Genomic DNA, 13,907 nt, shown 5'->3' with positions numbered 1-13,907 from the left:
AAGTAGACATGATTCTATAGTAGTGATACTAATTTAAAACAAATTGTTGTCTTAGTGTGATTTTCCTTATTCCACAATATGTTTTATATTGGAGAATTTTCCTTAGAAGGTGATGACATTCTAAATATAAAAATAAAATTGTTTGATAATACATATTACATTTACCTCCAATGTGGACCATAATGTAGATAGGGGCATAATATTGAGCCATTCTTTTTTTAAGATATAATTGACATATACCTATCATATTAATTCCAGGTATACAATGTAATAATCATTCAACATTTGTACATAGTATGAAATGATCAGCATGTCTAGTAACATCCATCACCACACGAAGCTACCAGTCTTTATGAAAAGGCACTAAGAGGTTTGAGTTTTGATGGTTCTTTGCTTTTTTTTTTTTCTTAAATGTCTCAGCCATTCAAACCCTTTGTTACACCAAACCTCGTAGTCTTGGACTGGGAAAGGCCATTGGAGGTCCTCTGGTCCAGCTCTTCCCACATAATGCATTTCTCTCTATATATTATTTTTTCTTCCCCAGTGGGCTTGCAAATGTAAATAATTTGGTTACCATGAAAATCTTTATAATTATCTTACTACTTATTTCCTTAGTAGTGATATAGATCTCATTTTAACTTTTAGGATCACCTTACTCAAAGGAGGAAAGCAGTGTGGCTTTAGAGAGACCAGGGTTTAAACAATAGTGAGGGGATCCTTGGGTGGCTCAGCAGTTGAGCGCCTGCCTTCGAGTCCCACATTGGGCTCCCTGCATGGACCTGCTTCTCCTTTGCCTGTGTCTCTGCCTCTCTCTCTGTGTCTCATGAATAAATAAATAAAATCTTTAAAACAAAACAAAAAATTAACAATAGTGAATTCCGCTTACATGCTGTATGATTTGACATTTCAATCTTTATAATTCTTGATTTTCTTATCTGTAAGATAGAGGTATTAGTTGTAAAAAATGAGTCGACACATGAAAAGTGTCATGGGTTTTGGCGTACATGTTGTCATTTCTTATTTTGGATAAGATGTCAGACCTGGGTTTGTGTCTTCTAATTCTTTTTTTTTTTTTAACCAATTCTTAATATTTATGTGATTTTGGAGGAGTGATGCTTTGAGCTTTATTAAAGCCTGTCAGCACAAGGTTTGGCACTGAGAGGCTGCTAATGCTCAATTAATTGCAGTTGTTACTGTTATAAAATGAAAGATAGGACTGAACATTCCTGACTCCACATATATTTTATATAAATACTCAAGTTCTCCAAATTTGAGAACTTCACTCTGTAATAAGAAGATAAGCCTCATCATTTATGTTAGAAATGTTGATAAAATAAATCGAGTTTTAAGCTGAATGTTGTACAGTTCATAGGGATTAGATCCATCAAAGGCCTCTTGAATTTGAAATAGCCTCCCAGAAAAAGAATTATTAAATCGCTTTACTGATCTGATTCATTTTCTTGCTAGAGAGAGCATAGCAGCAAGAAGGGCATGCAAATGATGGTAATGTTAGAATCTCAGCCAATCTAGTTCTGACAAGTTTTCTTAAGATCTTCTTGAATCGAAGTGGATTGAAAGCTTTGTTGGCTAAGTATAGAGCACTTGGGAGCATTTTATCCTTTTATGTAGCGCATTTACTATGACTTAGAATACCTGATGTTATTAAGGACTTTGACAACATAACTAAAGTTATAAAGATACATGTATTATAACTGTATAATATCTTATCCTCCTCAAAAGCACAAGAAAACCCCTGCTCTTAGTTGGCTTTCCATTTCCAGTGGCCTCACTGCCCTGGATTTAGCCATTCAACACCTGAAAGTAGTAGAGGTAGAACATAGAAGTTTAGGGAGGGTTTTTTTGTTTCTTTATGATAGGATGAATTAAGAGTTAATGTCAGTCAGTATTCAAACATGTTTTAAGAAATGGTAGGCATTTATATTATTTGACCATTGATCTTGCAATAAATTGAGCTCACCATATGTAGAAAAATGACAAATTCTCTTTGACACTTAGAGAGAGATGGAAGTTTGAATAGAAATGGAGATCTTGCTTTTCCAGATTTGTGTATCTCAGAAGGGCTCTGGTGGTATGGATAAGAGCCCCAAAGAAAGTAAAATATATACAAGAGAAGAGCTCAAAGAAGGAATCCCAAGAAGGGATTTTAGTTGAAATGATCCAGGGATAGGACTGTCCTTGCATAAATCATCCAGCAGAGTTGCTTTTGTGCATGCCCGCCTCTTGACTTCCCAGGAGCTCTGGTCCTTTTCTCTTTTGTATGCTCTATTACAGTCTCAACTACAGTTTTTCCTTCTGTGCATCTTTGGATTCCCCCCCGCCCCCCAAGTTGATGTTTACAGCTATGACATGGCTCTGTGCTCCTCACTCACATTTCATATTGCCTTTTGGACATACCCACCTTGATATCCCCTCAAGTTCCTTACTGTCAACCTATGCAAAACTGAACTTGTCCTCTTCCTCGTATATTGAATTTGAGGTACTTGAGGGACATCCTATGAATTTCTTTGTATTAATGACATTGTGATTTGTATTAATGTCATTAGGCTAGAAACTTTTCTCTCTTCTTCTCTATCAACTTCCACATCAGAATGGTCATTGTATATTTCAGTAACATCTTCTATGTTTAAAATTTGCCCTCTTGCTTCCAGTCTTTGTCTTTTGGCTTCTGGACTGTTTCATCAGACTCCATTCTGGTCTTCTGGTCTCTTGCCTTGCTCTACTATAAACCATTTCCATAGTGTTTACATAGCAGCCCATCCAAAATATGAACTATGATAGTCTCTCACTTAAAGTACTTGGGTGACTTCTCATTACCCTTAATGATATTACTTGTCATTAAGGACAAGCCCATAATCCTTAAGGTGGTTAATATGTTTTTTTGTCTAGAGTCTCCTTCCTTCTATGTATTTCACTCCTGAACAGCTAAAAGACTTGGTCTCCCCACAGTGCCTAAACATCGTTCTTTCCCAACTTTATTCTTCTGGATGACCTGGGAAACTTATCTTTAAAGACTCAAATGTTAACTCCTACTTGGTTCTTTTGTACTTTTTACTTTTTTGTTTGCGTATTTGTTTTTAATTGCACTTAATACATTATATACATTTTATTTTATTTATACTTATTTACATGCCTGTCTTCATCTTTAGATCCTTACCTTTTAAAAAAGGTAGGGGCTGTGGCTTGTTTTAGAGTAACTACACACCTAATGCAGGTTGTTAGCAAAGGATAGGTATTTAAAAATATGAATAATACACACATTTGTGACTCTCAAATATGTTTAAATGATTATAGGAATAAAGAACTTAAAAATAATAGTGGCCTTTGTGTATCACTTTAGTTCGTTTAAAACCCATTACCACAGGGATCCCGGGGTGGCTCAGCAGTTCAGCACCTGCCTTTGGCCCGGGGTGTGATCCTGGAGTCCCGGGATCGAGTCCCGCATCGGGCTCCCAGCATGGAGCCTGCTTCTTCCTCTGCCTGTGTGTCTGCCTCTCTCTCTCTCTCTATCATGAATAAATAAATAAAATCTTAAAAAAAAAAAAAAACATTACAACAAGGTTGAAAATGGATTTTTTTAGTAAAGTGAATTATAAATTTCACTCAAATTAGCCATTATCCTTAAAAAAAAAAAAAAAAGAAAAGAAAAGAAAGAAAAATCACCAAAGAACTAACCTTCATTTCTGAGAAAAGGATTTCCAGTAGATGGCATTATAAGACTATTTTTGTTTTTCTTTTACCATTTCTTTTACTGGTAGAATTAAAGTTTCTTTCTTTCTGATTACTGTGGTTTGTAAAACCGATTACATCTATATAAAATCATCTTATGGACAGATTGAATGGCCAGAAAAGCCTACTTAACACGTCTCTAGGCTTCCAAGTTTATTTTTTTTCTCCAGCTCGTCAGCTAAACCACTCGAGTAACCTCACACTTTCTCTCTCATTCCTTCCTTCATTGAAAAATACACTTAAGGGAAACTTATTGTGTGTAGGCACTAGGCTAGTGTCTGATGACCAAACAAGATAGATGTAGATTTATTTCATCTGTGCCTGCCTTCAGTTTCAAATAAACCTTGAGTATCCATATGTAATGAGAGGTGTATATTCTAGTGGCCCAGAGCTGTAGCAAGAGTTTCTTAGATCGGCTACCTTAGGCAAGGTACCTAATGACACTGCCTGGCTCGATAGGTGTTAACTGTTATGATTGTTACTACCATGGTCTCTTTTGCTCCAGAGCTGAAAGGCAGCCTGAGTTGCGTGCATTTCAGTGACGTATAAATCTATAAGTGATGGGTTGTCATCTTGTTATCCCTGATCTGCTTGAAGAGCTAAAGATTTTGAAAGATTTAAAAAACCTGAGAAAAAGAAATAGTTAATTGTGATTTTATCAGTATTTTAGAGGCGCAGTATTTGGTTTTAGTGAATTATGTTTGTGTTGCCACGCTGATACAGTTAATTAAGCACCAACGTTATGCAAGTTTCCTATAGAAGCTGGGCTAGCTGGGTTCATGCCACTAAAATCCAGCAGTTGTGGTCAAAGCTTCGTGTACAGTACTGCTGGCAGCTTGGATTCAGGTGAAACTATCTCACTGGGTTCATGGCCTTGTGGGTCAGATAGCAAATACCTACGCACTGTGAGCCTGCAGGAAGGTAGTGCAGAACTGAACTTCTCATTTTTATTGTTGCAGATTCCACTGTGTAAAGTAATTAGGTTCAACATAGACTACACCATCCATTTCATCGAGGAGATGATGCCTGAGGTAAGAGAAAAGATTATTCAGTGGCCTGATGTGGTTTGTTCTTTTTGTTTATTCCACACTTATATCTTTAAAGCATTGAACCTGGCCAGCTTTGGCTATTTGCCATAGGAATGCCCCTAAAGAATGGTGTTCGCTGTTGAAAGGGTCAGTGAGATATAGCTCTAGGAGCAAGATTAAAATTTGGGTCATTTTTCAACTTCTGTTGACCTATTTTTGACCTTATTTCTCCTCACGTTGCATCTGCTGATAGTAACTTTTACATCTGTTTCCAGTTTGATTTGGATGGGGGACAGATTTTGGTTACTGGTCGTTATCCGAGGGGAAATTAGAACAGCGAAACCAAATCTGATAGCTGTTGGAATAATCTTATTCATTATCTCCAGTGACAAGATCAATGCTTGGTTCATTTTTCTTCCCCATATATTTACATATTTTTCCTAATTGTTTTTCATTGCGGATGCTCAGCAGCAGATTTATCTAAATATATGCAAGAAGTTTAAAATTCCAAAGCAAGATTAATGTGAATCTCAGAATGATTCATTGCCCGATCTTGAATTTAGTGGTGTCAACAAATCACACGAAGAAATAACAACTAGACAGCAAAGAAGCTTGTGCACTTAACATTTGTGGAGTCGGGGTCGATTTCCTGAGCCCCTGGCTCTTCTTGCAAACCTTGTTTAACAGTGAAGTTCTGTCATGGGCAGTGGAGCACTGAGGGGGATTGATGAGCATGACACACGTGCTTAGTGTGCACCTGTTTCACTCTGAGCTAGTCCTGGTAATTCTAGCTGTCCTTCAAAAAGAATTAAAGAGAAAGGGCCCCCTTCATTCTCCAACTTAGAAGGGTTTCCTTTTGATTTTTAAGGTCATAAGCTTTCATTTGCTATTGTAGAAGTTGATGACTTTTGGCGTGATCTCACACAGGGTGATTTATGGACCCTAGGCAAGACAAGTAGGAGGAAGAATTATGAGACAGGTCTCACTTGTAAACATATCATCTGTTAAGCTTGTTTACAGGAGGAATTTTGGTACAAAGTTTTGTGGTTTTTCTTAGCCCTATATTCACCTTCATTAAGAATTTGAACTTTTTTGGCAAAAAGACCTCTTTTTATTAGTGATTCTGGGTATGTTTGAAGGATGGGGGTGAGCAGGGGTGGGGAGGGGGAGATAAACCTGCCAGTGTGTGTACACGTGTGTACGTGCGTGTGTGCTTTGAATAATAAAAAAAATCCCCAGGAGATTCTGAGATTTAATTGCCTAGAAAAATATAATGAGATTTTAATTTTTTATTATTTTTTAAAGGTTTTTTTTATTTATTCATTTGAGAGAGGGGAGAGACAGAGCGGAACAGAGTAGGGAGGAGGGCCAGAGTGAGAGGGAGAGACAGACTCTCTGCTGAGCAGGGAGCCCAACAAAAGGCTTGATCCCAGAACCCTGAGATCGTGATCTAGCTGACGGCAGATATTTAACTGGTTGAGCCACTCAAGCACCCTGAGATTTTAATTTTTTAATTTCACATCATTTTACTTTGTAAGGGCTGAGTTCACATTCTTGTAGGAATCCTAATGGTATTATTGCGTATTTCACTTATGTCTCAAGCCAATGAGCTATTGTAGGACAGTGGCTAAACTTTTTAGGAAATTACATGTTTTTTTAAGTATAGTTTTAATACATACTTTTTTAAGACACTTGACTAGAACAAGTTGAACGTTCAGTCTATATACATTGACAATAGTATAGTAATTTGATTTGGGTTTATTTTTCAGAATTTTTGTGTGAAAGGACTTGAACTCTTTTCGTTATTCCTGTTCAGAGATATTTTGGAATTGTATGACTGGAATCTTAAAGGTAAATAACAAGATTTAAAGAAAAGTATAATGCTTGTAGGAGATAATTGTGGTATATATATAAAAACTTGAAGCAGTGAGAAGACAATTGAAATTCTTCTTATTTTAAGTACGCAGGAAAAAGTATGTTATTCATAGGAACACTTGCTATACTTTGACATGAATAAGTCTTTATGGGTCTTATTTTAAGTTTTAATACAATTTGACAGTGTTCATTACCTAAGATTACCATTATCTGTTACCTGATACCTAAGAAGATGATACCAGTTACTATGAGTAACTACTATCTTGATTTATGTACACCAGGGAAACCTCATTAGTTAATATTTTAAATCTATTGAACCTTACTATAATAAACTTCTTGCAAGATGACAGTTTGTTAAAACAGAACTTCAGTCAGCCTTCAGAGCACACACATACACTTTGAGTTACATAAGTTCAAAACTTGGTTCTTAGATAATTGTTCATTTCTTTGGAGTGTTTATATTCCAGCAGACGTTGACTTATTTATTTTTAAAACAGTGTATTGATGAATGGCTTTTCAAACCAAGTTTTTAATAGTATTTGTTACTTCCCCCATCCCCCAGTGGTATTGATTAAAATAGAAAAGAATGAAAACACAAGCATAGTATATCATGCAGTAGTTCAACTATAACAAAAATCTTTATATTTTTGGATTTCTAAAAATAGTTTTACTGCATATGTCCTATATGGGGTATATCCTTGGAGCTTTTATTCCCCTCTGACTTTGAGTAGTACTCTCACTGCAGTCTTCATTGGATGTTGTGGCAGTTATCTCATGATTGATTGAGCTACTGGGGAGCAGAAGGGGTGGTGTTTTTTTATGTCCCGACTTTTCTGGTGGTGTTTCTTTGTGGTTATCATAAATCTTCGGAATTAAGGCACAGTGTTTGTTTTCTAAGGCTGTTTTATTTATTTTTTCTTTCCTTTTCACTTGTTTGCTTTAGGCCCTTTGTTTGAAGACAGTCCTCCCTGCTGCCCAAGATTTCATTTCATGCCACGTTTTGTGAGATTTCTTCCAGGTAAATCTTTTGGCTTGTCAGTGACCTGGTGAGATAGTGCATCTGAAAATAAGCCTGCCATTCTCTTTTTAATCTTTAGGGACAACTTCCCACCTCAGACACTGTTAATTATCTACTTCTCAGGTCAGGGATGAAATGTAAAATTATACACCCTGATTTGTATCCCTGTGTAATTTATGGTAGCCCCAAATTAGATGAGCAGTGGGTCAAGTGATAAAAAAACTTTGAAAATCTACCTGATAAAATATCGTGCACCTATTTTTTTTAATATTGTGCAACTATTAAAAGTAACATGGATAAATGTTGCTCTAGAAATGCATATGGTTAATTGGAAAACAATTAGTATAAAATTTTGTATGCACTATGATTATATTAAAAATTACTGCAATAAGTCTATTAATATAGTGATATTATTGGTGATTTTTTTCCTATTTTTTTGACACATTCATGTTATGGTGAAAAATTAGTTATTTTCTCACTAATTAAAATAGGTAAGTAAATATATTTTACTTTTTTAAGGCAGTATTATGAGCTTTAAAAATTTTTTTCAAGAGTCTAGCTATGAGATATGGCATTAGTTATATTTCATGTTTTTAAAAATGGCTAGGTTTTATGAAATCTTTGGATGCCTTTTGGTGTGCAAAATCTTCACTTAAATGAATTTATCCCTTGAATCTCACTCTGGCATCTTACTTTCTGGTGACATTTTTATATTCCTCCAACCTCTTATGCCCTAGTCCCTTTGCTTCTACCTGAATCTTCCCTTTTCTTCCTGTGTACAGCTACCTTTCTTTGCTTTCTTGCTTAAGTCTTGTGCTCTCACTTCTGTGTCTCAACTCTAGTGACCTCAGCACCTTGTGCCAGCCACCACTTTCCACTAAAATGTCAATTCTGCCATTTGCCTTTTCTTGTCCTGTTTCTGGGCTACTCAGTGATCCTGGAGAAAAAAAACAATTAGCTGCTATGTTAAATCTGTGATCCATAATTTCAGATGGGGAACTTTTTGGAATGTAAGCTTTTTTTTTTAAGATTTTATTTATTTATTCATGAGAGACACAGAGCGAGACAGAGAGAGAGGGAGAGAGAGGCAGAGACACAGGCAGAGGGAGAAGCAGGCTCCATGCAGGGAGCCCGACATGGGACTCGATCCCAGGTCTCCAGGATCATGCCCTGGGCTGAAGGCGGCACTAAACTGCTGAGCCCCCTGGGCTGCCCAGAATGTAAGCTTTCTGCCCACATCTGCATGTCAGCAGTTTCAGGAAATCATCCCTGTGCTCATACTCTCCTTCCCGTAGCCCTTGTCCTCCTGGGGGCTGGAGACCTGGCCTTCCCCATGCCTCACTACCCTGGTTTGAGCTTGTCACACCTTGTGGTCCACCCACAGCCCAGCTTTGCTTGGGCGCCCCACTCCCTCTAACACTGTCCCTGCCCAGCCACAGCTGCTGATACCAAAGCTAGCCTCCCAAAGATCACATCTAGTAGACACACTGTAGTTCCAGTCTCTTCCCTGATGTGGTACCTGGGCTCTTAACCCTGTCTTCTGTGTGCTGAGCTCTCCTTGCTTTCCTCCTGGCTTTCTGATTTATCTTTAGTTTCTGGTCTGCTCATTCTAGTTTAGATTTCAGGATTTTGTCCTTGATACTGTTCCCTCAGTTCAGACAGTCACAATGGCTTATTTTTATTTATTTTTTATTTTATTTTATTTTTAAAAGATTTATTTATTTATTTGACAGAGAGAGAGTGCACAAGTAGGCAGAGCGGCAGGCAAAGAGGCAGGGAGAGAGAGAAGCAGGCCCCCCGCTGAGCAGAGTCCCACAGGAGGCTTAAACCCAGGACTATGGGATCTTGACCTGAGCCAAAGTCAGATGCCCACTTGACTGAGCTACCCAGGCACCTCTTATTTTTATTTTAGAATAGCATTACTCATATTTTCAGTATTATTGTTAATGCTTATATCATTTGGAAAATGCATTCAAAAGCTTTTCTCCTTTGTACAGCTGGCATTATCTTATTGAGAAATCTTTTCTTTTCACGTGAATGCATCTTTGATTTTATAATGGAGCTTTAGCAGCAAACTTATTAGAAGATGGTGCTAGACTGAGCTTGTTGAAAGCCTTTACTTTCTCTGTCTGCCTCTAGGCATTTTATGACCAGACAAATCTCTGAGAGAAAGACAGTTATAAAATCATCTTAAAGAAAAATCTTATGTCGAGATCTACTTTGTGAGATTTGAACTCTTACAAAATGTTTCTTATAACTATGTTTCTTATAACATTTAGGATGTCATAAAGAAAAGGCCTATTTATTTATTTTTGGATTTATTTTTAAACAGGATTTACCTTTTCATTAGACTTCTCTTTGAAAATACATATATTAAAAAGCCCTGAAAGATACAGAAAAAATATCTAATGTGTGAAATGTATTTTGGTATTGGGTGGCAAATTAGGATTGATTTGCTTTTTACAATATGACTTCATTAAAATCTTTTACAAATGGTAAATTACGAGGCACCTGGGTGGCTTAGTTTGTTAAGCATCTACCTGTGGCTCAGTTCATGATCCCAGAGTCCTGAGAGTGAGCCCCACGTGGGGCTCCCTGCTGAGCTGGTAGCCTGCTTCTCCCTTTCCCTTTGCCGTTCCCCCCGTTTGTGTTCTCTCTCTCTTTAATAAATAAAGAAAATGGTGAATTAAAAAGAAAAACATTTTAATATATATTTTCTCTTTTTTTCTGTGTGTAGGCTATTTCTACTTAGTTGTCATCATACTAATATATGATTTTGCATCCTAGTTTTTTCTAATTCATTAAGCAGATGGATATTTTCAAGGAACATGGTAGGTAGTGCCAAATTTCTTATCAAAAGAATAGCATCAATTTATGCTACCATGAAAAATGCATTCTTAGTCTTCTTCATATTTTGCCCCCCCCTTTCTTCACTTCTTCCTTCTTCCTTCCTTCAACTCCGTGAGGCTTCAACACAGTGTCTGTCTTGTGTCAGTGCTAACATACTACTTGGCACATAGCAGGGACTCAGTAAATACTTGTTTACTGACTTTATTTAATTGGGCACAGTAGCGCCTTAGCTAATTATTTATGTGTTTTTTACTAATGAGAGTGAATTATTTTTAAACATTCTTTGGTACTCTCTCTTATTTTTTAAAAGTAAACATTTGAAGTATGACGTAAACACTGAATTGTGCACGTCATAAATTTAAGACTGAATTTTCACAAAGTGAATGTGACTGTGTACTCAGCACCCAGATCAAGATGACCAGCATTCAGGACTCCCCTTGCAGTCACTTCCCAGCTTCTCAAGGGTAGCCTCTATTTTGACTTAAAAACACCATGTTAATTTTACCTGTTGTTTAATTATAAGAACTAGAATTATGTGTTCCTCTTTGTTTTTGTCTTCTTTTGTATTACGTGTTTTTGAGACACCTGTTACAGTTAATTGTAGTTGGTTAATTCTCATTACTACATAGTATTATATGGTATGACTAAGGTGTATTTAACCTATCTGTGATAAATGGACATTTGGTTATTCAGTTTCTGGCTCTTTCAAATAGCATACATATGTTCACCATTACACTCATACCTGCCTTTTGGAGAGCATATATTTATGCTTTCCCATTGCAGATATTTACCTAAGAGTGGAAATTCTAGTTTTGTTTACATTAAGCTTTGTAGATAGTTTCCAACAGTTTTCTACAATGATTGCTTCATTTTCCCTTCCCACCAACAGTGTATAGGATGCTTCAGGATAGTCCACATTTTCACCGACACTTGACATTTTTCTTTCATTTTCAAGGTAGCCATTTTGGTGATTGTTCAGAGGTATCATATTGTTTTAATTTTCACTTCCCTAATGACTTATGAAATGGAGCCATCATTTCATATATTAATTGACAATTTGGATATTATCTTCTGAAGTGCTATTTGAGTCTTTAGCTTATTTTTCTATTGGATGATACCTGCGTTTATCTCATTTATTTGCAGATATTTACATATATAAATATATATCATACATGAGACTTTTGTCAGATGTAGAGATTGCCAGTACCTTCTCTGTGGATTGCTTCTTCACCATGTTAATGGCAATTTTTGATGGACAGAAATTCTTAATTTTAATATAGTCCAATTTACATATTCTTTTATGCTTATCTTGTTTATGAAATGTTTGCTTACTGTGAGGTCATCAAAAAACTCTCCCTATATTTTCTAGAAATTTAGATCTCTAATCTGTCTCAAAATTTGTTTTTCAGTTGGTATGAGATCTGAGTCAAGATTCCTTATTTTTATTTTTAATTTTTTTTTATTATAGTCACAGAGAGAGAGAGAGAGAGAGAAAGAGAGAGGCAGAGACATAGGTAGAGGGAGAAGCAGGCTCCATGCACCGGGAGTCCGATGTGGGATTCGATCCCGGGTCTCCAGGATCGCGCCCTGGGCCAAAGGCAGGCGCTAAACCGCTGCGCCACCCAGGGATCCCCCTTATTTTTATTTTTGTTTTTATTTTTATTTCTATTTTTTTAAGACTTCTAATTTTCAATATGGATATCCAGTTGACTCTGCAGCATTTTTTGGAAAAATCACTTGTTCTTCATAGAATTAAAGTGTTACTTTTACTCTTTATTGACTCATCTCTGTGTGTTTGTGTACACAAACAATATGAAAGTGTATAAAGTAAAACAGTAAACACCCCTTTCTAGACTTGTGAAAATGAGTAGGTACTGTATATGATTTGGTTTGTATTTGTTTTAATCTATATAGGGAAAATTATACTTTTTTCTATAAGTGGATAACACTAAATATATTATACAATTTGCCTTTTTTACTCAACTATTTCAGATGTCCTCTATAAAAAAACATTGCCTCATTCTTTCACACCTCCATAGCATTCCGTAGTATGAGTGGACATAAATTTTTTTGACAATTCCTCTAGTGATGAATATTTTTGAGGTCTCTATTTTCCCCCCATTACATATAAATACTTGACAGTAGTCTTATGAATCATCCATAAGGTAGAATTCTAGAAGTAAAATTATTTGTTAAGACAGTATTTGGAAAGTTGGTGCCCGTTGTTCTCTAGAAAGGACATGATATGTAGTTCTAACCAACATTTTTAGCAGTACCCTTTTTCTGTTTCTATGGATATACAGTCTGGATGTCATGTCCTCTACAGTTGTGTCCATTTGAGAGACATGGTGTAACCTAATGGCTATTATTTGCCTCTTACTTGAACTGTAATGAGAATGAGCAGCTCTCATGTTTCAGGTATTTCACTATCCTCTCATGCTCATTTGCTCTCATCTACATCAGTTTATTATATCTAATTGAAGTTTTATCAGTCATCATTTTTCTCTAGTTTCCCAGTTTTGAAGAAACTGTCTCATTTGCTCCATACAAATTTATCTAAAATTAAGCTTATAGCTTAGACCAGGGATTGATTGATTATTTATTTATTTATTTGTTTATTATTTATTTATTTATTTAAAATATTTTATTTATTCATGAGAGATACAGAGAGAGAGGCAGAGGCATAGTCTGAAGGAGAAGCAGGCTCCATGCCAAGAGCCCGATGTGGGACCTGATCCTGGGACTCCGGGATCAGCCAGAAGGCAGACTCTCAACCACTGAGCCACCCAGACATCCCACACCAAGGATTATTTAATTCAGGCCAGGAGTCAAAACACAAAGCAACCAGTTGTTTATTGAGATTTTAAGAATTTTCTCAAATTTGTGTTTCTTTCTGATCCCTGCTTCTACCTTTGGTAGCCAATCCATTGATAAGAGCTCTCATAAATGTAGTTTAAGGTTTTATTCTTGCTGAAGCTAGGGCTAGGGGAGAATTCAAGATAGGAAGGCTGCTCTCATGGGAAAGCTTGTTCATTACTTGTATCATCAGTGTTTGCAAAGCTTCAGAATTCCGGAATCAGTTTTGCAAATCGATTATTGTGCAAATTGATTTCTGGAAGTTGCCCCATTTTGAAGAAGTAGTTTGCAAGTATGGCTGAGAGAGCCAGGGGTGGGAAACTATCTCAAAATTCCCAGGGAGTTAAGTGTAGTTTAAAAAAACATCATTTGATACAATATCTTAATATAACTTGCTATTTGGAAAGTAATTTTTTTGCGGGGAAGTTTAGAAAATATCCGTTAATACAGATTTTCAAAACTTAAGATTATGTAAAGACATGCTGGCAAGAATATACAGGAGACCTAATAATTCGGTTATACAGTTATTCTCA

The 13,907-nt window shown here is 36.3% G+C and overlaps 1 protein-coding gene across 4 annotated transcripts in view; it reads left to right on the top strand.

Moving 5' to 3' along the window:
* Positions 1-13,907, top strand: part of DROSHA (drosha ribonuclease III) — a 119,080-nt gene that overhangs the window by 34,753 nt on the left and 70,420 nt on the right. For all 4 annotated transcript variants that reach the window (XM_041749468.1, XM_041749469.1, XM_041749467.1 and 1 more), the window contains 3 exons: positions 4,707-4,778; positions 6,545-6,626; positions 7,594-7,668. In XM_041749468.1, the coding sequence (XP_041605402.1) occupies positions 4,707-4,778; positions 6,545-6,626; positions 7,594-7,668 (229 nt within the window). The remainder of the gene's footprint in view (positions 1-4,706; positions 4,779-6,544; positions 6,627-7,593; positions 7,669-13,907) is intronic.

Source organism: Vulpes lagopus, chromosome 3 (assembly GCF_018345385.1).
Source record: "Vulpes lagopus strain Blue_001 chromosome 3, ASM1834538v1, whole genome shotgun sequence".
Lineage (NCBI taxonomy): Eukaryota > Metazoa > Chordata > Mammalia > Carnivora > Canidae > Vulpes > Vulpes lagopus.
Note: the sequence above shows the minus strand (reverse complement) of the source record. Positions and strands in the feature narration are given on the sequence as shown.